The sequence below is a fragment of the Carassius carassius genome, chromosome 28, assembly GCF_963082965.1.
Source record: "Carassius carassius chromosome 28, fCarCar2.1, whole genome shotgun sequence".
In the NCBI taxonomy this organism is placed as follows: domain Eukaryota; kingdom Metazoa; phylum Chordata; class Actinopteri; order Cypriniformes; family Cyprinidae; genus Carassius; species Carassius carassius.
In genome coordinates, this window is record NC_081782.1 from 20,845,324 (window position 1) to 20,871,649 (window position 26,326).

Genomic DNA, 26,326 nt, shown 5'->3' on the forward strand with positions numbered 1-26,326 from the left:
AAATTAACAAATTACCAGACGCCACCTGATTCAAATATTCCACCAACGTTAAATAGTAATGACTTTATGAATTTCTTCACTGATAAAATAGATAACATTAGAAATACAATAGCGAATGTAGATTCTACAGCGTCTAACACTTCAGTTTCATCCATCGCACCCAAAAATAAACTGCAGTGCTTTACAAATATAGGACAGGAAGAGCTAAATAAACTTATCACTGTATCTAAACCAACAACATGTTTATTAGATCCTGTACCCACTAAATTACTAAAAGAGCTGTTACCTGTAGCCGAAGAACCGCTTCTCAATATCATTAACTCGTCGTTATCTTTAGGTCACGTCCCAAAACCATTCAAGCTGGCGGTTATCAAGCCTCTTATTAAGAAACCAAAACTAGATCCTAGTGTACTGGCAAATTATAGGCCTATTTCAAATCTTCCATTTATGTCTAAAATTTTAGAAAAAGTTGTGTCTGCTCAATTGAGCACCTTCCTGCATAAAAATGATCTGTATGAAGAATTTCAGTCAGGTTTTAGGCCCCACCATAGCACAGAAACTGCACTTGTTAAAATTACAAATGACCTGCTTCTTGCGTCAGATCAAGGCTGCATCTCATTTCTAGTCTTACTTGATCTTAGTGCTGCGTTCGACACCATAGATCATGACATACTCATAGATCGATTACAAAACTATACAGGTATTCAAGGGCAGGCTCTAAGATGGTTTAGATCCTACCTGTCCGATCGCTACCATTTTGTTTACTTAAATGGGGTGTCATCTCATTTATCATCAGTAAAATATGGAGTGCCACAAGGATCCGTCCTAGGTCCCCTTCTATTTTCAATATACATGTTGCCCCTTGGTAATATTATTAGAAAATACGGAATTAGCTTCCACTGTTATGCTGATGATACTCAGCTATATATTTCAACGAGACCAGATGAAACTTCCCAATTATCTAAGCTAACAGAGTGTGTTAAAAATGTAAAAGATTGGATGACAAATAATTTTCTCCAATTAAGTTCGGATAAGACAGAGATATTAATTATTGGACCAAAAAACACCACACAGAATCTTGTAGATTACAATCTGCAACTAGACGGATGTACTGTTACTTCCTCTACAGTCAGAAATCTGGGTGTTATATTAGACAGCAATTTGTCTTTTGAAAATCATATTTCCAATGTTACAAAAACCGCATTCTTCCATCTTAGAAACATTGCCAAGCTACGAAACATGTTATCTGTTTCTGATGCAGAAAAGCTAGTTCATGCTTTCATGACCTCTAGACTGGACTATTGTAATGGACTTCTAGGTGGTTGTCCTGCTTCGTCAATAAACAAGCTACAGGTCGTCCAAAATGCAGCAGCTAGAGTCCTTACCAGGTCAAGAAAATATGATCATATTACCCCAATTTTACAGTCTCTGCACTGGCTACCTATTAAGTTCCGTATCTGTTACAAATTATCATTACTTACCTATAAGGCCCTAAATGGTTTAGCTCCTGCGTACCTAACTAGCCTTCTACCACGCTACAACCCATCACGCACCCTAAGGTCACAAAACGCTGGACTTTTGGTAGTTCCTAGGATAGCAAAGTCCACTAAAGGAGGTAGAGCTTTTTCACATTTGGCTCCCAAACTCTGGAATAGCCTTCCTGATAATGTTCGGGGTTCAGACACACTCTCTCTGTTTAAATCTAGATTAAAAACGCATCTCTTTCGCCAAGCATTCGAATAATGTATCTCTTAAATTGTGAGTGTAGTTGCATCTGCATTTTTATTCTTTAGCTTGGGTTAAACTAATTTTACTTTGTTGGATCAGCAGCTATGCTAATGATGTCTCTATTTTGTTTCTATGTTTTGCCACGGGATTTACATCCCGTGGTAACTAGGATTTACACAAGCTCCAGTCTGGATCCAGAACACCTGAGAAGAGATGATGCTGACCCTCAGAGGACCCCAGATGATCCTAACCTTGAATCAACAAACAGAACTAACAATTATTGCTACATGTGTGACTGCATCCTATAATTACTATTAATTAATAATATTGATAGTTCATCATCTAGCTGACTACGTCTTGTATTATTATTATTATTTTTATTTTTCTAAAATCCTGTTAAACGTGCACAAACTACTAGCTACTACTAAATATTGTAGAAACATAATTTTCTGTAAAGTTGCTTTGTAATGATTTGTATTGTTAAAAGCGCTATACAAATAAACTTGAATTGAATTGAATTGAATATTTGGACGACTGGCTGATTCTGGCTCAATCACGAGCAGAGCTCGTGGAACACGGGGCCATTTTACTCGATCACCTCGAGAAACTCGGTCTCAGTGTCAACTGGACGAAGAGTTCGCTGAACCCCAGTCAGACGATACTGTTTTTGGGTATAGCTTTGGACTCACGATCCATGACGGCGCGGCTGTCACCGTTGGGCATTCAGCGCGCAGCGAGTTCTCTCCGCTGCGGCGCGACCGTTTCGCTCAGAGAATTTCAGAGGATGCTGGGTCTCATGGCCTCAGCATCTCCAGTTCTTCAGTTGGGCCAGCTCCGCATGCGCCCCCTGCAGTTCTGGCTGAAAGCGCGGGTACCGCGCGGAGCGTGGGTATCTGGTCGGCTGCGTCTCAGGGTCAATCAGAGCTGCGTTACAGCCCTGAAACCCTGGACAGCGAACGACTGGTACCAATCAGGTGTAAGCCTGGGGACTTCCTCGAAAGTGAAGATGGTGTCGACGGACGCCTCCACTTCGGGATGGGGAGTGCTGCTCGAGGGCAGACCGTCCTTTGGCCTGTGGTCAGAATGGGAAAAGCTCCAACATATCAACTGTCTGGAAATGCTGGCAGTGGAGAACGCGCTGACGCGCTTTCGTCCCCGAATCAAGGGCCACCACGTCTTAGTCCGTTCGGACAACATGTCTGTGGTGTCCTACATAAATCGCCAGGGCGGTCTTGGGTCCCGAAGCCTGTGCAGGTTGGCGGAACGCCTCCTGGTTTGGGCTCAGCGCAACTTGCGCTCGCTGAGGGCAGTTCATGTACCTGGGCTACAGAATCTGGGTCCAGACAGGCTGTCCAGAAACAACATTCCCACGGGCGAATGGTCTCTACACCCGCAAACAGTCCGGCTGTCGTGGGAGAGATTTGGCAGGGCGGAGGTGGACCTCTTCGCATCCCACGAAAACGCTCACTGCCCCGCGTTCTTTTCCAAGAACGAAAGCGCGCTGTCACGGAGATGGCCGTGCTGCCCGCTTTATGCTTCCCCCCACGTCTCCCTCCTTCCGCAGGTGATAGAACGGGTGAGAGAAACGAGATGTTCAATACTGCTTGTAGCACCATTTTGGAAGAACCAACCATGATTCCCAGATTTGATGCAGTTAACAGACACCGCCCCGTGGCCAGTGCCGTTGAGGAGGGACCTCCTCTTGCAGGCCAGGGGCTCGATTTGGCACCCTCAACCGGAGTTGTGGTCCCTCCATGTGTGGGCGCTCAACGGTTACCTGCTGATCTCTCAGTGGGAGTGCTAAATACCATCACTCAGGCTAGAGCTCTGTCGACACGACGGCTGTATGCCTCGAAGTGGTCAGTGTTCTCCAGCTGGTGCACAGCTCGGGGATGTTCACCCCTTAGTTGTGAGGTGACGGAGGTTCTCTCCTTCCTACAGGAGCTGTTGGATGAGGGCAGAGCCCCATCCACGCTCAAAGTTTATGTGGCGGCCATCGCAGCTTTTTCTGAGACAGCGCTCGGTCAGTCAATAGGAAGGAACGATTTGGTCATCCGCTTCCTTGGAGGAGCTAGGAGGCTGAATCCTCCCAGACCCCCGTCAGTCCCTATATGGGACCTCGCGACGGTTTTGGAGGCCATGAAGGGTCCCCCTTTTGAGCCTATCCAAACGATTAGCCTCCAGCATCTGTCGTTCAAGACAGTGTTCTTGTTGGCTCTCGCTTCAGTGAAGCGTGTGGGTGACCTGCACGCGCTCTCTGTGAGCCAGTCGTGCTTGGAGTGTGGGCCTAATGACTCAAGGGTCATACTCAAACCTAGGCACGGTTATGTGCCGAAATCCCTCAACACGCCGTTTCGGGCTCAGGTTATTGCCCTGTCTGCCCTGTCGGTGTCAGGAGAGGATGGAGGCTCGAGTCTTCTTTGCCCTGTTAGGGCTTTAAGAGCTTATGTGTCTCGCTCCGCTGTCTTTAGACAGACTGAGCAGCTGTTTGTCTCATTCAGTGGACGTTCCAAGGGAATGGCTGTTTCGAGACAGACTCTATCCAGACGGATAGTTGACGCCATAGCGTTAGCTTACGCTTCCAGGGGCCTTCAGTGCCCACTGGGCGTCAGAGCACACTCCACAAGGGGCGTCGCCTCGTCGTGGGCGTGGTCTACAGGGATCTCCTTGCAGGATATATGTATAGCGGCAGGGTGGGCCTCGCCGTCTATATTTATCAGGTTCTATAACCTGGAGGTTCCCGCCTTGCAAGCAAGGCTGCTGTCGGTATAGTCGAATCAGGGCCCTGATTCGAACTCTGAGATCGCGAGCGTTATGCGCTGCCGACTGTTATATGGGCAGTATTGCGTAAGACCCGCATTGCCACATTGGTCAGGCCTTGCCTCGACTGTGTGATGTCATATTGCCGCATCTACGGGTGCTGCTAGATATGGGACGGAGGGTCCCCCCCCCCCCTCCTGTCCTGGACTCTCTGTGAGTCCCTCGGGTGACTGTGCACTGTAAATCCTGGGCGTTGCTTCCAGGTTTATTGGTGTGTGATCCCTGCGCGCACGGCGCTTTACATGGGGTTCCCGTAGCGTCTTAGCTAAGACGCAGTACGAGAGAACTCTCGTAAGAGAACGTACTCGGTTACTAACGTAACCTCGGTTCTCTCTAGAAGAGGGAACGAGTACTGCGTTTTCTGCCGTGCGTACGATTCACTCTGGTTCGCTTCGGCGATGAAATAAATCAGGTGAGTCAGCCTTTTCGAGCTCCTTTTATAGGGTTGGGCCACACCCGTTTCGGCGGGAAGTGGCATGAAGGGCGCGAAGCGCCCTTATTGGTCTGATGTTGCATCAGCCTGCGCTCGATAGGCTGTGCAGTTGCCGCAGAGCAGCCAATGAGCGAGCGAGCCATCTCGCCTATGGCTGTGTGCTGCTGCAAATGCGCTTTACAAAAATTCAAAATTAAGGATAATTTTTTGCTTCAGTATTTCGTGAAAAGAGACTTTTCCCGTAGCATTTTAGTTAAGACGCAGTACTCGTTCCCTCTTCTAGAGAAAACCGAGGTTACGTTAGTAACCGAGTACGTTTTCACAAAGAAAATATTAAGCAGCACACCTGTTTTCAACAATGATAACAATAAATATTTAGAGCATCCAATCAGAATATTAGAATGATTTCTGAAGGATTATTAACACTTGAGTAGTAATGCTGAAAATTCAGCTTTGATTCACAGGAATAAATTACATTTATAATATAGTTTATAATATAGTTGTTTAATTTGTAATCATATTATAGTGTTTGATCAAATTAAATTAAATTAAATTAAATTCATGCATTTAGCAGACGCTTTTATCCAAAGCGACTTCATTGCATTCAAGCTAACAATTTTCTCCTACCAAGTGTTCCCTGGGATAATAAGTAAATAAATAAGCCTTGGTGTGCATAGGAAACTTCTTTCAAAAACATCCAAAGTCTTAAATATTCTTAACTTCTAGCCGCCAGTATATTACATATTCATTTAAATGTATTGTGAGTTTGTGAGAGCTTCCTATTATAACCCAGTTTGTGTGCATTAATAAATATGACCAATCTAGGTCTATACACTGTCCCAACAGAAGTGTTACAATTATTTTACTTTATATATATATATGTGTGTGTGTGTGTGTGTGTGTGTGTGTGTGTGTGTGTGTGTGTGTGGGCATGTTTTTGTGACATATCAGGACACAACTCATGGCATGGGTATGACACAGGTAATACAAGGAGAGGGTGACTTATGAGGACATAACCCATGTCCCCATTTTTCAAAACGCTTATAAACCATACAGAATGAGTTTTTTTTTCCTTTTTTGAGAAAGTAAAAATGCACAAAGTTTCCTGTGAGGGTTAGGGTTAGGTGTAGGGTTGGTGTAGGGCCATAGAATATACAGTTTGTACAGTATAAAAACCATTACGCCTATGGGATGTCCCCACTTTTCACAAAAACAAACATGCATGTGTGTGTGTGTTTGTGAATGTTACAAATCGAATTAAATTGCTGATTCAGATTTCAATTCTGTCGTTTAAAACCCATTATCACGATCACAAATCAAATTACAACCGTGACAATTGTACTGCAACACAGCGATTTCACCCCTGTAGTTCATTCCTAATTGGTTAAATTGATGGTGTTACACCTCACCCCGTGTTACAACATCCCAGATGTTCCCTGAACAACATGGACAGCATTTTCAATTAAACTGAGAAACTGCACGTTATAGAAGCTTAATTAATACCGGACAGACAACACTGTTGTCGAAAGTGTAACCAAAAATCCCAACTGACTGAAAGTTATCAATCAGCGTGATCAACTGCGCATCCAGGCTCGTCTGTAGCCTATATCGGTAAGGCGTCTCCATGTGTCAATCCGAAGTGGGCGGGACCCGCGTCTGCTGCGGCGCTTTGGAGAGGCAGAGACTCAGGCTGGGGCTGAAGTGCCACTTTCTCAGCATTGTCAGTGCGGGCAGCATCTTCTCCCAGCCCGGTTACAGTAACTGCTGCAGGCGACCTATCCTCCAGATCGGGACAGGAGATTCGGGTTTGCTCCATCCATGCGATCCGAGCCCGACTGAGAGCGCACCATCCACCTGGATAAGCGGCATCGGCATCAGTATCAGTGCAGGGAGAACGCGGACGCAAGCATCTCCACGAGAATATGATGCTCCAACAGCACTTGCTTTTTGTGCTCTACAGCTTCTGTGGGATTGCCATTACAGGTAAGGACCCTGTGATGTGTGGCCACAGTGTGATGCCCTCTGGGTGTGGTGGGAGTTGGCAGGGTGAACGGAAATGCCAGTGTGATTTAAGCACACATTATCATAAGCCCCGTGCTCAATTACATCAGGGATAATCTTTCATAAGTAGCTCGCGCGTTTGGACAGGTCATATACAGTACGTGTGTTTGGTGGCATGATGATGACAGTGCAGATTTGAGTTCAGCGCACATTCTTTTACACGCGCGTGGGAAGTTGTTTGTAGTTCGTTTCAGTGATGTTTGCGACCCATCATCTATCAGATCAGCAACTTCAGACGCAGAACGATTTAGTGAGCATGTGCTCGTTCCAAATTGATTCGTAGGGTTCACGTAGGAAGCACAACAATTCAATTACGCGCAGTTTTGCTCAATGATTTTACGCGTCTTATGATTTGTGTTTATTAAATAACCAACTTTGGAGTCAGTAACCACCTTCTTATTCCGAACTGATTCATATGGTTCTGCTATCTGCGATGTAATTTGTTCATTGTTCAGGATGTGATTTGACGCGCAAAACAAGTTGAAGTTGTCTCGTCACGGGTGATGGATGCTTTAATTGCAAGCTCTTTTTTGAATATTAGACGGCCAGCACTGGTTTAAGTCGGACGTACGCACGTTCCAAGCGCATCGCGCTCGGGTATTTGCAAGATTCTACATCTTGGGGTCGTCGTAGCATAAGATTTTCTTTTCGAAACACGCAGTGTGCAAGAAAAGGCTAGAGATACAGCTTCTGCATGTATCTACAGTAGCGATAACAGATTGTGTTAAACCGTGTAGTGTACAGATAGCAGGGATGTCTCAGGACAGACAGATGTGCATGGAGCCCAGGCGGTCAGACTACAGCGAGTCGGTGCGCACTACTGTCCCACTTTGACTCTCACCGAATTCTGCAAGCGGATCGCGCGCCGCCGCGCCCCACGGGTCACGGATCTCACAGTAGTCTGTCAACATTTACACACCTTTGTCTTTTTTTCCGCACGAGTTTGCAAAAGGATGTGCGCATAAATTAAATAAATAATAACCATTTCTAGATGTACTATAGCCTACTGCCACTGCAAAAGCATGACTCACTGCTGTTGGACTTTTATTGACTCGTAGTCCATATGTATTAGGTCATCCTAGAGAGCTACAGCTGGTTGCAATATTATTGTTACAATATTAATACTGATTATTGATGCGGTATATGTCTAAGTAGATACAGTATATATTTTGTGTAACAACACCATGTAGATGAGACCGGGGGAGTGTTGTAACACATATCACTTTTATTGTTGTTGCTGTTTTGCAATAAATGTCTAAAATTTTGATATATCATTATCAAATCATCATCATATTTGTCTACTTTTTTTTTTGTAACCTACTGCATTTTTTTTTACCATGTCATAATATAAAGTGCTGATGTTACAAACTACTCCACTACCTTTAGTGATTGTGAGTTGTAACAGCAGGTGGGGTGAGCTTGAAAAACATGACTTGAAAACATGAACGTCACACATTTTTATTATTAATTTACTGTGGTAATCACATATGTTTATATATAAAAATACAGTTTTAACAGCTGAATTTAAAACAGCAAATCAAACAGATATAATGTATTGAAGACAACATTGAAACAATAACCATACATGTTTTTTTGCACAAGCTTTATTCATGACACCTGTCTATAAATAAACATGCAGTGAGCAAAAAAACACTTTGGTAGAGCACTGCGCAATCAAGCGCGAGGTTGGGGGTTCGATTCCCCGGGAACACATGATAGGTAAAAATTGATAGCCTGAATGCACTGTAAGTTCCTTTGGATAAAAGCGTGTGCTAAATGCATAAATTTAATTTAATTTTAATTTAACAATGTGTAATTACTATAGTTTAAGGATTAGGGTTCGGTTAAGGGTTTGATGCATGCAATTATGCATAATTTACTGTTATTACTCTAATAAGTACACTGTAAGGACATTGTCAAATGTACTGTATTGTTATACAAGTAACTTTCGAAAGTGAGATTTATCAGTGTGCTTCTATACTCTTCAAAGCCCCCACATTCCCAAAGATGGACTGTGGGTATGTAGATGTCGGCATATGTTAGGTTTGGCACTGTCTGTGCTGACGTACAGATCTCTATAATTATTCCTGGAACTTGGTGTGGATCAAAACCAATGATCGATTTTTTTCTTGATATAGGTTCTCAGGTGTATTTTAATTCTCTGCGGTTGCGTTCACTTGCTGATGGTCATAAATATGTGGCTGTAAGGAAAAGGTCACGTGATGTGTGTGTGTGTGTGTATAGTTTTTTCAACTTGTAGATGAAAAACGTGTATTAAAGCTGCTGATTTCTGATGTTTCAGGTCTGTAATATTGCATAGTTCACACCATACACAAGTACAAGATTATAACATACTGACTAAAGGTGCAAGTGACTGCAGTAAATGCCTAAAGTATGCCTTAAAGAGCCATTTGTACCTGTTTTAACGCATAAAAGCTAATTATGGTTTATAAATTAATATATTTAGGTTGTTTCAGAAATATGAAATAATATTTAAAAAAAATAAACAAGTTACTTAAGATGTTACCTTTTTTTTTTATCAGTGATGGAATATTGCAGGCCACATACGAGAATGACATTTTTATGAGTTTTAATGTGGACACATATATATGCTTTAGTGATATAAATAGTGCATTTCAAGCAATCAAGAATAATTTTTTTTACTTTATTTTTATATAGAGAAAAGGGTTGGTTTATTTCTTAATGTCTTGGATTCATGTAAGACAGTGAAGTCGCTGTTTCTTTCTTCTGTTGGTTATATACAGTCAACTTGCTGCTTGCTTGACTTGTGAAGTTAAATACTATACCAGAACCTTTCCGGTTTAATATGCGTCACATTCAAAATGGTGACTCTGAAAAGTATTTTAATAATTTATATCCCAAGGATCCGTGCCATAAGCTGTCAGTTTTTTTTTTTTTTTTTTTAGCAGCTTGATTCTTATCCCTTCTTAAAATGTGAACTGATGACTGTGCTGTAGCTTAGGCTCACAGTCTGAGTGCCTTCAGTGAAGAAAAGACAGTGCTTAGATGAATATTTTTGAATGGAGTTACACACTCAGCTGATTTATCAATTTGATGGAAAGATTTCCTTATAAGGCTTGATAAGAAGTGATAGCTAATCTGTGGCTGAAGGGTCACATTCATGCAGGGATGCTTCAAGACTGAATCATTGTTCTCTGAAGATTTTTTTGTGTTTGTTCACTTGCTATAAAACAATGAAATCAAGAGCATCAGCAGGGGTCAGAAAGAGAAATCATCTCATTAAACTACTGCTGATTATCAAACAATGTATCCTAGAAATGTATTGTGTTGAACTCCAAATGGAAATTCATGGAAGTCTGAATTTTAGATTCCTGTGCTGAATTGGTTGATTATCTCAACGGGCTCCTCCCGAACTTTGTTAATAAAACATCAAACTCATGTCTTCTGGTATGTCAGCTGTAATAATAATAAAGCTGCTTACAAACTGTTGTATTTACAAAAAGCTTGGAATGTCAAAAGACTAAAAAATATCTAGCCACATAAGAAAAAGTAAAAAAAAAAAAAAAAATCATTTTTATTGATAGATGGGACCTATGGAAGAGACTTAGGGGTTAAAATCAATCCTACACCTCCCACATGAGCACCAAGACTCACACGCACTACCACACCACAGGTCTGAGGGGTCAGCACTTTCTTTAAACCTCATCTTGCGTCTCCTACATTTCACCCAGAGCATTAAAGTGCACTTGATATTTGTAGTCCCCTACACGTCCACAAGAATCTCGCTCATCACAGTTCAAAACACTGCTGCATGGTGTCTTAATAGCTATATAAAACTCAAGGTCTCCAATTACATCTGTGACCAGACATTTAGGTCAGAGCTTCACAGCACCTCTACAGTCAGATTCCCATTAGAGTGGCTTCTTTCCCACCTTAGTTAACAATTCACAAAAAAAGACATTTGTAGTTGGCTTTCTGTGAATGTGCCGTACAAATTGGGCCTGAGGGACCAAAAAGCCCCCGTAACACCTCGCGTCTCAGTCGCCCGAGGGCCCAGCTAAACGTGCGGATAGATCCTGTGTCAGCTGAGTGTTTAAGGTAGTGTGTCTGCAGCTGAAGTGCAGCATTAGCGCATCACAGCGTTTTGACGTGAGGTGTGATGGAGAGAATGCTTTATGCTCTCTCTTAAAGATGCTCTCTTCTCACTACGGAGGGTTAGCTTATCCTAGCAGAATGGGCTCTAAGCTGCTGAGTGCAGGCCATGGAGCTACGCTGTGTACCGCCGCGTATCAGTAATCCAGTAAAGGAAAGCAGGCTGTGTGAAGAGAGAAGCCAAGCTTTTCTGCATTATGCTGGTTGACAGATCTACACAGACACGCTGTGAGAAAAAAAAAACAATATATATATATATATATATATATATATATATATATATAATTGTATTTTTTTATTTTTTTATGTATGATATGAAAGAGACATTGAAAAAACATCTGAGAAGAGGACCAGATGACAGCCAGTGTTTTGTGGTCTTAAACAAGGAGGAGGTATTTTTGTCTGTATTTTTAGGTACATCATCAACCCAAGGAGAAAGAATATGTATTTGTTTATTGGGAATACAAAAATAAAATAAAAAATACTCTTGCTAATGGGGTTTCATAATGACATCTGTAGGGGCAAGTGGGGTAAGACGTGCTACCTTGGACTAAAACACATAGCCTGTATTATCGAATTGTCACATTATGATGTTTTTTTTTTTTGGCCTAAAAACATGAATGATTAAATGAGGCATTTTCACAAAAATTGCAGTTGTGGGGTAAATTGTTCTAGATGCAGCATTAATGTTGTTTGCTATTATAGTTTTATTAATATTTTAAATTAGCTTTTGTCTTTATGTTTTTTGATTCATTTTAAGCTTACTTTTTTAAGGTTTTGTAATTTTATTATGTGTTTTTGTATTTTTTTATAATTTTATTGATGTTTATTTGGATAATTTTTGTAATTTATTATTTCGGATTAATTAATTAAAAGTTTTTTTTTTATCTGATATTTTATTTGTCGACTATTTACTTTTCACAAGATTAGATTTTTAGATTTCTATATAGTGCAAATACATTTTTATTTCAGGTTTTGTTTTATTAATTTTAGTACAAGTCATATTTATTTATTTAATATTTTTTTATTTCAGTTTTTCATCTATTTTTATATTTTGTTTTAGCTTTATTTCAATACCAATTTTTAATAGTTAACATTAATTTTTTTCACTATATTTATGTATACAGTAGATTTAAAGGGGTCATATGATGCGATTAAAATTTTTCCTTTCTCTTTGTAGTGTTACAAGCTCTCGGTGCATAAAGAAGATTTGTAAAGATGCAAAAACTCAAATCCAAAAAGATATTCTTTATAAAAGTTAAGAGTCAACCAATTAATTTAATAATAATAATTAAATTCAACATTGGAATATTTTTTTTTTACCTTAACGTTTTTCAGCTAATATTTACATATTATGTTTTATGTTAATAACGATTTGTAATAGTTTTAGTTACACTGGCCAGATGTTTCAGTGTAAGTTTTGTTAAGCCGCGTTCAGACTGCACGATTTTAGCCCAGTTTTTGGCTCGCCGACATGTTTTGAGAAATCGCCGACAAATGCCAGAAATCACAGGCAAATCTGAGCTCGTTCACACGAGTGACAATCACGCAGTGTGAATGAGCAAAGACGCGATCTGAGAGAATCGCCGATGAGTCGCCGATGCCCGTGAAATATTTGGCATGCTAAATATCTGTACCTGTCGGCGATTCAAAATCATGTTGTCTGAAAAGTGTTCTGACTGAAAACTACATCGGCAATGACCGACAGCCAATGAGAGAGCAAGATACAGAGCAGCGGGGAGTTCGGGGAGGAGTTATAGACCACAATATCAGCAAGTATGGCTTCATTTCAGAAAAAAGCTTTCTTCTCGGTCTATTTGGACCCATGAAATGGAAGATAAATTAGTATAAATTTAGCAGGAGCACCCGTGTCTGTTTGACGTTTCATCTGAGCTATCCCAGTCTCATGTGAAAACTCCGGTCTTGCACGTGTGATATCACGTTGTTTCCTTGTCACATCTCGCGTGTGTTTGGTTGTGAAACATAGTTTGCGTGCCAGACAGAGTTGTCTGCGATTCTTCCTATTGTAAAGTCATGCAGTGTGAAACCTTCTGTCGCCGATCCATCGTGCAGTTTGAACACATTAGTGACTGAATGCTGGCCAAGATAGTCATGCAGTGTGAAAAGAACAGTGACCTGACTACTTTGAAAATCGTGCAGTCTGAACTCGGCTTTAGTCACTCAAATAATAATGTTTTATGACTTCAGAAAACTTGGAATGTAATGCATCAGTCGTAGACTACTTGTATTCTAATATTTGAATACTTATGTATAATTTTAGTTTTGTATTTTTGTTGCACATGATTCAAGTATGACATTCTTATTGCATTTTGTGCACAAAGCTTTTCTTTTAGCCTCAGACCTGAATATTAGGTCGCTTCGATTAACTGTGAGTTGAACCTGTTTTTAGTCAAATGATTAAAGTGACATTGGCTGTAGCCCAGAGCAGCGTCTTGTAGGCCCATAGTAAAGCCTTCAGTGCAGGTGAATATCTTCATTACGTTTATGTAATTGCACATGTTCAGCTACAGATGTGTTGGATGTAGATTCTGTGCGGGTTCATGCTTATTGGCTCAATACTGCTGATTAATCTAGATTGTGGAGTAATTTGGTTTGTCTAGTCCTAACTGTGACCATTATAGCTCGACACGACAGCTGTCGTAATGACATGTTTGTTCCTGTAGGCTGTAATGAGGTTGCTCTGAACAGATTCAGATGTAAGTGCAATTAAAGTAGCATGCCTATGAACGACTTCCGTAATGAAAGGACCGATATTCCTCGCTTGAAAAGACCATAATAACTCTACTGATAAATGGTGCTGTGACATGTACAATTAATAAGATCACCTACCTTTAGGCAAACAGACAAGGTAATTAGCTTCTGTTGGCGACCCATTGGCCACAGAACAGACAGAAGCTGAGATAAAGATTATATTTGAAGTTTGGACATTTAATATCACTTCTATTCTCTATTCTTTATCTCTAAGTGGAGATAAAGGGGAAGGTTCTGAAAGAGGCACAGCATACAAACTCCTCCGCACACTAATGTGTCTTTTCCGACTGCTTTTATTTACTCGACTATTTGATTTATTAAGTACCATCTCATACTGTATGTATCAACTGGTTAACTAATAGGAGAGGTCTCTTAAAAGAGAAGTAACATAAAAGCGGCTGCCGTTAAAAGAATCACAGCATGAATACCGGATGTGCACAAAATGCAGAGGACTTAATTGGTTGTTTACCGAAAGCTTCACATGCTAAAATTTCCTGATTGTCACCTTTGCATTTCTGTTAGTACTACAGAATAATTATCAGCAAACTCTCACTGACATTGCCATTTCCTTTTGTTATATTTGGAAGACACTTTGCATCGGTTAATTAATTCATTTCTGAACATATCCCAGCTCTTTAAGCTATATAAAGACAAGTTACCTGTTTCTTTTCTGCCTTTAGCACTTAAAAACAGTTGTAATGAAAAAAAAAAAAAAACCAACAAAAAAAAAACACGCTTGGTTGAAAGTCTACATCTCAAGCAGAGTCTTATCAGGGTTGCATTTCCCAAAAGGCAATTCTGTCGTTACCAACATAGTTCAATGAATCAGTGTTACCCGAAACCATAGTTCAAATGAACATTCGCAATCAGAGGTGAGTTTCCCAAAAGCATTTTTAACCAACTATAGTCGCAAGATTTGTCGTTACCAACATAGTTCAAAGAATTGGTTTTCCCCGAAACCATAGTTCAAATGAACATTCGCAATTAGCGGTGCGTTTCCCAAAAGCATTTTTAACCAACTACAGTCGCAAGTTTTGTCATTACCAAACATAGTTCAAAGAATTGTTTTTCCCCAAAACCATAGTTCAAATGAACATTCGCAATCAGGGGTGCATTTCCCAAAAGCATCGTTAGCCAACTATAGTCTCAAGTTTCGGCGTTACTAACATAGTTCAACGATAGCTCAAGTTAACATTCTTAATGAGCGTTGAGCGTGTCAAACTTACGTAGTTAGAACTAAAGCTCTCAACCTGTAGTTTCTTGTTAGTAAGTAATATGGGTTTTAATAAATTATGCTCTTGGGAAAATAAGAAAGCTAACATGCAGTGCAATTTATATATTCCATTCTATCTAAATATACTGTAACCGCATGTTAATATATGTATTTTTGGACGTCCTCAACAAGTGCCGTTTTTGAAGAGTGCACATGTGAATAAATGAGCGCCGAGGTAAGCTATTACATACTGTATGAGGGAACCCGTGATGAATCAAACATCAAATAAAGCAAAATGCCAGGGAATGAAAAATAGTAAATTATCCATCAGGTGCCATGTTCAATACAGCAGGATCTCAGAGATCTCTAAGCAGTTAAATGGCAGAAGTTATTAATCCACAACATGCATGTGACATCATTAACAAAGGCCCTATACTGTTGAACTAATGTGGTTCAAACAACACAGATGCGACTGTGTTTGGGAAACATTCGTGACTAGCTAGTTTGTTTCCATAAAAAAAGCATTGTGGTGGTTATGAGCGAGTTACATCAGTAAACACACCCCAGGTCAACTTCTTCATTATGCATCAAATTCAGTGCCTATTTAGTCATGTTAAAACAATGCTGGGTAGATTGCTTACGAATTGTACAGTAATCTGTAACTAATTACAAATTACATGACAAAAATTTTGGTTAGTAATGTAATCTATCAAATTAAAGGTTTTTAATGATTATTGTTGATTATTTAATGATTATTATATGTAAAGCACTTTGAATTACGATTTTGTATGAAATGTGCTATATAAATTTACTTGTCTTGCCTTTAGGTAATGTGTTCTGACTACTTTTTGATTACTTTTACATAACTTTTAGATTACATTTGATTTAACTTGTTTATCACAGAGTTGAATAGATAGATAGATAGATAGATAGATAGATAGATAGATAGATAGATAGATAGATAGATAGATAGATAGATAGATAGATAGATAGATAGATTACAACCTTACAATAAAGTGTTATCCAGTTACTAAGCATGCACTGAAACTGCAATGTATAATTTGTCGAGATTATATGGAAATGAAAATTTTTGAAAACATTTTAATAAGAAATAAAGCCACTCTGCCAGAAATACATCATATGAAATCTGATATGAAAACATAATATGAAAACAATCCAGTACTCTAATTTGTACGTACTGTACCTTAGCTTCAGTATGTGCTGCATCAGTAACACTACTGTACTCAAGCAGTCGTACTTTTGGGTTGTTTTGGGATCTTTCGGCTCTTCTGTTGAATCTAATATTTGGCTGAGAATGAAGCCGAGTCTTCATCTCATCTGCTGACTGACCTTTAAACAGAGTCCCTCACCTTCTCTACTCTTCTAAGAATGTCCTCACACTGCCTGCGGATGAGAACCACACAATGAATCTCATTTACTCTGCTACACCGAGCTGCTCTGCTTTTTCTTTCTGTGGCCTCGACATAAAGTAAAGAAATACCCATCTGAGCTGTTTTTACCCATCTGACCAGCTATATATATCAGCAGTTCACTTATTATTGTGCAGCAAAGTGAAACTAATAATATGAAATAGGCCTGCAACAAACTATTTGATTACTTTTTCCTGTAATGAAGAAATGCAATGAGATATATGAGTTTTTCATTAATTATAATGCAGATGCTCTTTGTATTGAGCTTCAGTTAAGTATCATGAATGTAAAACCTAAAAAAAAAAAAGGAAAAACATAGTTTTGATCAAAATGATTGCCCTTAATTTTTCTGTTGTAGATACATTTGCAGGTCTAGGACAAATACTTTATTTGAAGTTTAACATTTAATTATTATTTTGCTATTTTGTATAACTGAAATTGTGGAATAATAATAAAGTAATATTAAAATGTAAGTTTTGCCTATAGCAAAAAATAAAAAAATTAAATAAAGACCTTCTCAGTCAAATTAAACAGCAAGAGTAGTGTTGAATATGTCCACATGATTGTATTTACTTTCCTTAAGTACATAATATGTTTACAAATATATTTTCAGTTTGGGAGAATGTACATATGAGTACATTATAAACAAAATAGGTTACATGTTACTCCATTATATTTAAAAAAAAAAATGTTGTTTCACATTATTTTGAAATAAAGAAGTCAAGACCTGTCCATAAACTATATATACATATATATATAAAATTATGATAACAAATATTTATATAAATAAAATATAATTACAATAAAAAATGTCAAAAGCACATAACATTAAAAATTCAACTGAAATAATATGAAATAATATTCAAAATATGGAATAAGAAAATAGGCCTATTTATACTTAATAGAGGTTAAGTAATCTAATTGCATCAGTACCTGTACTTTCACTTAATCACTGCTATTTTATACTTAAAATATTTATCAGATTTTTTCCTTCCTCTGCATTTCTAGCTCTGTGGCCTCTTCTTTTTTTATTTTTATAAAGAGGTTTTCACAATTTATTTTATTTTATGATTTTACCACACACGACACAAAAACCACACTAATCGGAAACAACATTTGTTGTTGACTATTTTCCTGTTAAATTTCTGTAGGTTTTACATATTAGTTGTGAAATGTTTTCATTTACTCTGGTTAAGATTTGCATTTGTATGATTAGAGCTTGAGTCTACGGCGTTTAATTAGCTACAAATACAGACTGAGCACACTTATTGCCGCCTAATTATTTAACCACAAAAAAATAAATAAAAAAATAAACTTTCCTCTTTGTGAATAACATTGCAACATTCAGTTTTCAGACAGTCAACCTCAGAATGATAGTAAAAAGATCCTGTCTGTCATTCACTTAGAGAGTCGTTTCAAATACTTGTAGTGAGAGACTATAAAGAGATAGTATCTATTTAGTCAAAACAGAAATCAAAGGAAAGCTACACGATGAGAGTAATCAAAAGCGTGTGGCACTACATCTCAATGATGCCGGTGAGGCAACATAATGGTGGCAGATGGAGATAACAGCAACTCAAATTGAAAGCCTAATCAAAGATTAAACAGGCAAAGGCAAGGGCTATTTAATAAGTGGGTATTGCTGTGATACAGGCGTGGAGATGCGCAATAATTTATTTCTGTCCTTAATTCATTTGAGGAGACAATTTAATCTAATCAGAGAAGGAGGGGGCCTATGGCAGAGTACATCTTCTTGGCAGGCTTCATAGCAGAAAACCAATGCAAGGGTTATCAGAAATAAAACAGATTAAAGTTGTTTAAAGATGATTTTATGCTCAAATTTAACTTATTAAGAGTCAATTACAAGCAAGCTATTTGTAAGTGGTGTTCTCACAGAATCTGCCCAGCCCAACACAGCGACAGTGACACAACCAATAGTGTGAGTTTGGGGCGTAGCTATATATTTATTAGACCAATATCAGACAGGGGGATTCTTCAGAAAACCTGTTTGAGGAAAAAAAAAATTGTTTGGCATGGAAATGACGTTATTATCAAGGAGAGAGATGTCAACATCATTAAAATGCCATAAGTCATTTGACCGGCACACCATATGTCAGTTAAATTCCTTTGCTTCAATCATAAGTGAGACGTTATGCTTGCGAACTTTCTGCAAAGTGAGAGAGAGAAAAGCGCGAACTTGGGTTGATGCATGTTTATGTCATGATATCGATTTGATCTTTACAAAGCTTCCCACGGGTGTGTGAGGCGAGGGAAGCAGAGCTGAATACAGACAGATTTACAACTGAAGGTGGTGTGGAGGTTGGTGGGAGAAGCAAAGAGGGAATGCTGAGGTTGTGTGTGGGGACGGGGGGACGGGATAAAAGCGCATCAACTCCATGACCTCGTAAAGGAGCATCAACGCTTGGAATGAGAACTGCATGCCGATAGCAAGGTGAGTAAAGGCCTGAGCAACTAAGACTGGAAGATTTGACTAAGACATAACCATAAAGCATAAAAAAAAAAAGAAATACAGCAAAACCGGAGAGGTTGTGCATGGCGTCGTAGGAAGGCTGGTGGTGGGCAAATGGTGAAGGGCAAAATAAAGAGATGAAATAGATTTGCCGCAGTGTAGGAATGGCAATACACTGTGACACGTATTAATTTGACAGACACCTTGTTGCATGTTCCTCCATGAACATACCAAACACTAGCAACAGTAAAACACCAACAACTTTCAAAGAAATTATAATTACGGGGGCAGATTTTAAATTAATAAAAACTTTTATTTATGCAACTCCTTGCATAATACTACATTTTGACCTTGAAACAGTTTTACCACAGTGCATGATTTGTAAACACATTTTATTTATTTATTTATTTTTATTTATTAATTTATTTTGTAAAAACGAACAGATTTTACTTCCAAGATGGCAGCGCGCATAGACGCAGCTGGTTCTATGGCTCCAGCTAACGGTGCTACTTTGTGTAAATGTTTGTCGTAGTAACTTTAATCGAGGCTTCAGCTCAGTTAGTCTCTCTCACTGCTACAACTATAGAACCCTTATGGCTCTGGGCTCAAAGAACAACGTTGGAATACCGGAATCAATAAGATAATTACTACATGGTGTAGGATTACTAAAGGGAATGGTGTAGGATTACTAAAGCTCATCACAGTTGCACGATCCAGCTATCCGGGTACAGAGGCACTGCAAGCAGTGTGAGAGAAACCAGAAGTGAGACAAACGAGCAGGTGTGCACTGAAGGCTAAAAGATAATCATAGCCAACCAGCTCTTCCTTCAGTACTACTGGATAATGTACACTCTCTGGATAACAATATGGACCACCTCAGATTCTGAATGACCACCCAGTCTGAAACAGAAAACTGCTGTGTGTTTATTTTTCGGAAACATAGCTGCAGAGCAACATCCCTGACACAGCCATCCAGCTGCAGGGGCTAACATTGTTCCGTGCAGATAGGATCACTGAGACCTCTGGTAACAGCTGAGATGGCGGATTTTGTGTTTTATAAACAATGACTGGTGTGTTAATACCTTGGCAATCGCAACCCACTGCTCACCACATAGAGAGGTTTTGGTGGTGAAATGCCGGCCATTCTATCTATCTATTCTATTATCATAATAGCAGTGTACATCCCTCCCAGTGCTAACGCTAGTACCGATGCTAACAAGGTGCTGCGTGAGCTGCACAACGCCATCAGTGAGCAACAAATGGCCCACCCAGATAGCTTTTTCATTATTACCGGAAATTTCAACCATGAAAACTTGAAAACTGTTGAACCAAAGTTTCACCAGCATGTCAACTTTGCCACAAGAGGAGACAATATGTTGGATTTATTTGAAATAAACATAGAATCGCACAAAGCCCTATCTCACCCCCACCTGGGACTTTCAGACCACCGCTGTGGGCTGCTCTTCCCAGCATATAGGCCACTGCTAAAACGCTCCAGGCCAGTATGCAGCACCATCAAAGTCTGGGCAGAAGGAGCCACTTCAGCCCTGCAAGACTGCTTTTGAGAGCACTGACTGGAACATGTTCAGGGAAGCTGCCACCTATGACCAGCATGTCTGTTTGTAAGAATATACAAACTGTGTGACTGGATAAATAGAGAAGTGCATTGAGGATGTCACTGTTGAAAAATCCATAATTATGTGTGCCAACCATAAGCTGTGGCTAACAGCGGAGGTCCATGTCCTGCTCAGACAAAAGGATGCTGCCTTTAAACTGGGGGAGGAAGGGCTTCTTTCAGGTTAGCAAAAGCTCAGCTTTCCAAAGCCATCAGGAAAGCAAAGGCCAGTATGCACAGAAAATTAACAACCACTTCTGTGATATGAAGGATACCAGACACCTGTGACAGGGCATCCAGGCCCTAACAGATTCTAAAATCAATCCACATGCCAACAACAGTAACAACCACCTCCCTGACTTGTTGAATGATTTCTATGCATGGATTGAAGCTCTGAATGACACACAGGCACTTAAATCTATACCCACTCCTGAGGAGAAGGTGCTCTGTCTGGCTTCAGCTGATGTAAGGGGGACGTTATCGTTATCAATCCACTGAAAGCTGCAGGCCCAGACAACATTCCAGGAAGAGTGCTCAGGGACTGTGCTGGGCAGCTGGCAGATGTCTTCATTGACATCTTCAACATCTCCCTGAGCCAGGCTATGGTCCCTGCATGCTTCAAAAAGACCACCATCATCCCAGAGCCTAATAAGTCAGTGGTGACATATCTCAATGATTATCGCCTTGTAGCACTGACTACCAACACAATGAAGTGCTTTGAACATCTGGTCAAAAAACACATCCACTCCACTTTGCCCTCTTCACTAGACCCTTGACAATTCGCATACCGCCCCAACCACTCCACAGATGATGCTATCTCCTAAACACTGCACTCCTTCTTATCACATCTGGACACAAAAGACTCATATTTCAGAATTATGTCATTGAGTTTAGCTCAGCATTCAATACAATCATTCCACAGCAAGTAGTGAGTAAACTCTCTCTACTGGGTCTCAACACGCTACTCTGCAACGGGATTCTTGACTTCCTGACAGAGAAACCATAGTCAGTGTGCATGGGTGGCAGAAAATTAGACACCATCACATTAAACACAGGTGCCCATCAAGGCTGTGTCCTCAGTCCACTGTTGTTCATGCTGTTCACACACGCCTGCACAGCCAATTTAGAATCCAACCTCGTTGTCAAGTTTGCTGATGACATGACAGTAGTGGGCTTCATCAGCAACAATAAAGAAACACCATATAACTGGTAAGCAGGTGCTACAGCAACAATCTGTCTCTTAAAGTGGACAAGATGAAAGAGATCTTTGTGGATTTCCAGAGAAGTTCAACTGATCATCTTCCCCCTTCTCATTAGTGGCTCTGCTGTAGAGAGAGTCAGGAGCACCAATTTATTTGGTGTGCACATTTCTGATGACCTCACCTGGTCGATCAACACCAACTCCACTGTGCAGAAGATTCAACAACATCTTGACTTCCTGCGGAAGCTGGTATGGAAGAACTGCGGAGAGCATCCTTGCCAGCTGCATTACTGTGTAGCTCAGAAACTGCAAAACAACAGAACGGAAGACCCTCCAGCGCATAGTGAGGACAGCTGAGAGGATCATAGGGGTCTTCCTCCCCTCAAGCCAGGACATCTATCAGGCACGCTGTTAACGCAGAGCCTCTGCCATTGTGAAAGATTTATCTCACCCCTCCCACCATCTGTTTGACCCTCTGCCATCAGGCAGTAGACTACGCAGCATCAGGACCCACACGGCAAGGTTCTGCAACAGCATTTCCCCCAGGCTGTCAGAATCCTGAGTAAATTGATACCACTCAACATCCTACTCTCATCATAAACTGCCTTCCTACCCCATGTACTGTATACAGAAAAATACATTTGCATACATCTGCATTCTGCATTTACACTTAGCTGTGCACTATAGAAACTCTTGCACAACTGCCCAATGATTAGTTTACATAAATCCGCACTCAACTCACCCAATGTGCACTAAAGACCCTCTATGCAAATACACATATTCTAACTTAATATCTTCTCTGAGCCACCTCAGTTGTGCACAAGCACATTATTCTTATTCTTAAACTCTAATATTTCTTACATTCCTACAATTTCACATTTCTACCTCATTTAGCACTTCTGTCTTGTTATATTTATTGTGCTCGTCATGTTTATCGCTCGTTATATTTAATGTGTTCTTATGTCGGATCCCTGTTGTCATGAACACGTGCATATACTTGTTTTGTCAGTGTCTTGCACCTTGGTCCGTCAGAAAAAAACATTTCTGTTGCTTTTCTGAGATAGTAAACTTGCTTGGTAGCACTCCCGGTACAATGTTGCGCTTGTGATACATAGCACTCTGGTACAAATCCCCTGAAACACAAAAACACACATAGATGCATGGTTGCTTCAGCAGTTGCATTTTTATCTCACATTTGCTTTTGTTAATGGTATCGGCCTAGGTTTAGGTTAGAATTTAGTCTAGGTGGTATGTGTGTTTTTAAAAGTGACAGAGCTTTAAACTTTTAGCGCCACTCCCAGACATTTCATTCAACGAACTGCTGCGGTGCATATAACAACCAACATAAAACATTGCCACATTCATGTTTATCTGTTTCATGGAAGATTAAACATGCTTTAAACACAAGTCACTGAAAATATTGCACCACATGCAGCGAAAATAACTAAACAAAACATATTCAGTGCAATTATGGCAATGCTTACATGACCAATTACAACAAGAAGGTGAATGGAAATGGAAGGTGTGTAAATGGACTGTGGTCGATCCATACAGTAGGAAAGATGAAAATTAAGGCAAGGAGGTGTGAACGAGAAACAAAGGTTTGAGGATGACTACCTGTTCCTTCACCAAATGAAAAGTAATTGGTAAGAAGAAGCCTGGAGCATTTTCAGTGACAGATGGGCAGATAATCCTAAAAATAGCAGTTTATTTAGAGATGGGCAGATATCAGTTTGCAGTTAGACCATTAACAGCTAAGGCTCTGAGACTGATATAACCAGAAGTTTCTCATGAAGTTTGCTGTCGCCTCAAACTTTAATTTCTCCCACTCATCACCTTAAGTCACACATTTGTTTAATTTGTTCTTAAGCTATCTTTCAGGTGCATGTTTACACAAAACTTTGACATTTCCTATAACATAACTGCATTAACAGTAGGTGTTTAATTATATATTTCATCTGTGCTTTAACTCATTATCTGTGACCTTGATGCAAAGTTTTAGATTAACTTTTGTCTCTTTGCATAAATATTCTGCATTCAGAAATGTGGGTAGAATATATATATATATATATATATATATATATATATATATATATATATATATATATATATATATATATATATATATATATATAGTTTCATCTGACAGACTTTTGAGAGCTCAAAGGCTCTTGTTAAAACAACAATTGAACTTGCACATGTTTGTATTCCCGCCCACGGACAATATTTCTTTATTATTATTTTTTTTTTAGGTTTCTACAGCATAGACAGACAAGTTTTACTAAATGCCCACTGCATTCCCAATTTAATTAGATTTAATTTTGTAATTACTTCTATTGAAGTTATTGAAATATATTTGCAATTACACATTTGTAATGTGTATAACAAATTAGTAATTACAATGTAGTACAATGTGTATTGTATTGTATGTAGTTCATGTTAAACATTTTAGCTTTAAAAGTAATATAAAACCGAATTATAATCAAGTACTTTACATGAGCTTTAGTGCGGTAATAAACACATGAAAATAAGCATAAGACACATTTTTTTGTTGTTGTTGTTTTTTAAATATTACTTTTATGTTACTGTTCACCCATTTCATGTTTTACAGAAGTTTCAACTTGGTCTTAAAGGCATTGTTTTCACAGTTTTATCTTCACGATGCAGGCAAGCAAATGATTAACCTCTTAAATATAATGATTTCTGCTCAAAGGGAGGGTTAGATTAACTTAAAATTCTCTAACAGTAAGTAGAACATATGATTAAAACTAATCAGCCCCTGATTAAAACTCATATGCCATATTGACCCATGAAGTCCCTGTGAGAAATCTGCAAATTTCCACCTCGCTACAAACTGTGTGGGAGTTTTATTAGATGGAATATGTTTCGACTAATTTCTATGTATCAGTAAACATGACTATTAAAGATACATGCACACACACGCACACACAAGACACATTTCAGAGGAGTAAGTGGAAACTCTGCCAACTCTGAGATAAACTGAAATGAAATATGGTCATGACAGAACAGCCACTAGCAGAGAGCAGCAGTTCGGCTGTCGCACATAATTATTGTGACTCCGGATTAAATGCATGTCTGTGCATGTTTGAGATTTGGAGTGAGTGAGCGAGTGTTGAAACCAATGGTTTAGTTTCTCTCGGCTGTCAGGTCTCTGGTCCTCTTGCTTTAACCTTTCCTGTGCTTGTTGAATGTGATATTCAGAGCTGAGATGCGGCACAGTAATGTCAGATAATGGTACAAGCACTCTGTGCACCTGCTGGCTAATGACTCTCCATCTATGTGCTAGCCAACCCTCCAATGATTACAGATTTAATCTCATGCAGTCACTATGTATTCAGCCATGGAGTCTTTCCACTAAATTACCTGAACTATCTCAACTGCTGGTTCTCCTAGATAATGATGAGGAGTTTTTCTCACTGTCCGTCTCTTGCGTCGGTCATTTTTGCCTCATTTTTGCCTCAGAGTTAACACAACAAGTAATCACAGCTTTATTTCACATAATATGAGTTGATTTATATGTATCATGTTACATAACATAACATTCATCAGACTTTATGAGGTCCTGCAATTGTGACTTTATTTCTATAATAGAATTTCACAGTATAACTCTGTTTGAATTATTTTATGATTTACTTAGTATTTTTTAACTTTTTTATGATGCTTATAATGTCCTTTTTTTAATAGTGATGGCATAGTTAACATATTAATAGCATGTAATTACACATTTATACACATTTAATGACACTAATTTGATGATTAGTTCATTCACTTGATTCGTTCAAATGGCTGATTCATTAGGGAATTTACATGGCTCTGTTAATGAATGGCAATTAATTGGTTCACAAGATTAATTCAAAACATGAATTCATTCAGAAGCGAAACACCGATGTGCTGATATTCACAACAGTTCTAGGTAATGTTTTCATTAGCAAAATCGAGCAAAACCAGGCAATAATATGTTAAAAAATATAACACAATAGTAATTTCTTAGTTAACTGTTGTGTAATATCAGTCATATTTGTGCTTGGGTGATTCGAGACAAAACAGCACTCATTGCTCATGTGAAATTGCTTAACTATATTATTCATATTATTTCATATCATATTATTATAAATATGAGACCGAATCTCATACTAGTATCTTACATTTAGTGCAGAATTCTATAAGCCACATTGCCCTGCATCACAGCTATGGGTAACACTTTATTGTAAGGTGTTCTTGTTACATGTTCTTACTAATATAATAATAATTAATTATGCATAATTACATGCAAGTAACCAAACCCCAACCCTATACATTAAGTACACTGTAGTTAATTAACAATAGTCATCATTTAAATGTATAATTACACTGTAACAAGGACACCTTAAAATTAAGTTTCACAACTATTTTTCTCATGATATTGTCTTTTTATCTGTTATTTATTTT

The 26,326-nt window shown here is 39.1% G+C and overlaps 1 protein-coding gene across 6 annotated transcripts in view; it reads left to right on the forward strand.

Moving 5' to 3' along the window:
• Positions 1 to 6,643: 6,643 nt before the first annotated feature.
• LOC132108181 (cell adhesion molecule 2-like) overlaps positions 6,644 to 26,326 on the forward strand; it is a 230,332-nt gene continuing 210,649 nt past the window's right edge. For 3 of the 6 annotated variants that reach the window (XM_059514784.1, XM_059514789.1, XM_059514787.1), the window contains exon 1: positions 6,644 to 6,964. In XM_059514784.1, the coding sequence (XP_059370767.1) occupies positions 6,904 to 6,964 (61 nt within the window). In that variant the 5' untranslated portion in view covers positions 6,644 to 6,903. The remainder of the gene's footprint in view (positions 6,965 to 26,326) is intronic. The other 3 variants (XM_059514785.1, XM_059514790.1, XM_059514788.1) reach the window with 1 other exon arrangement.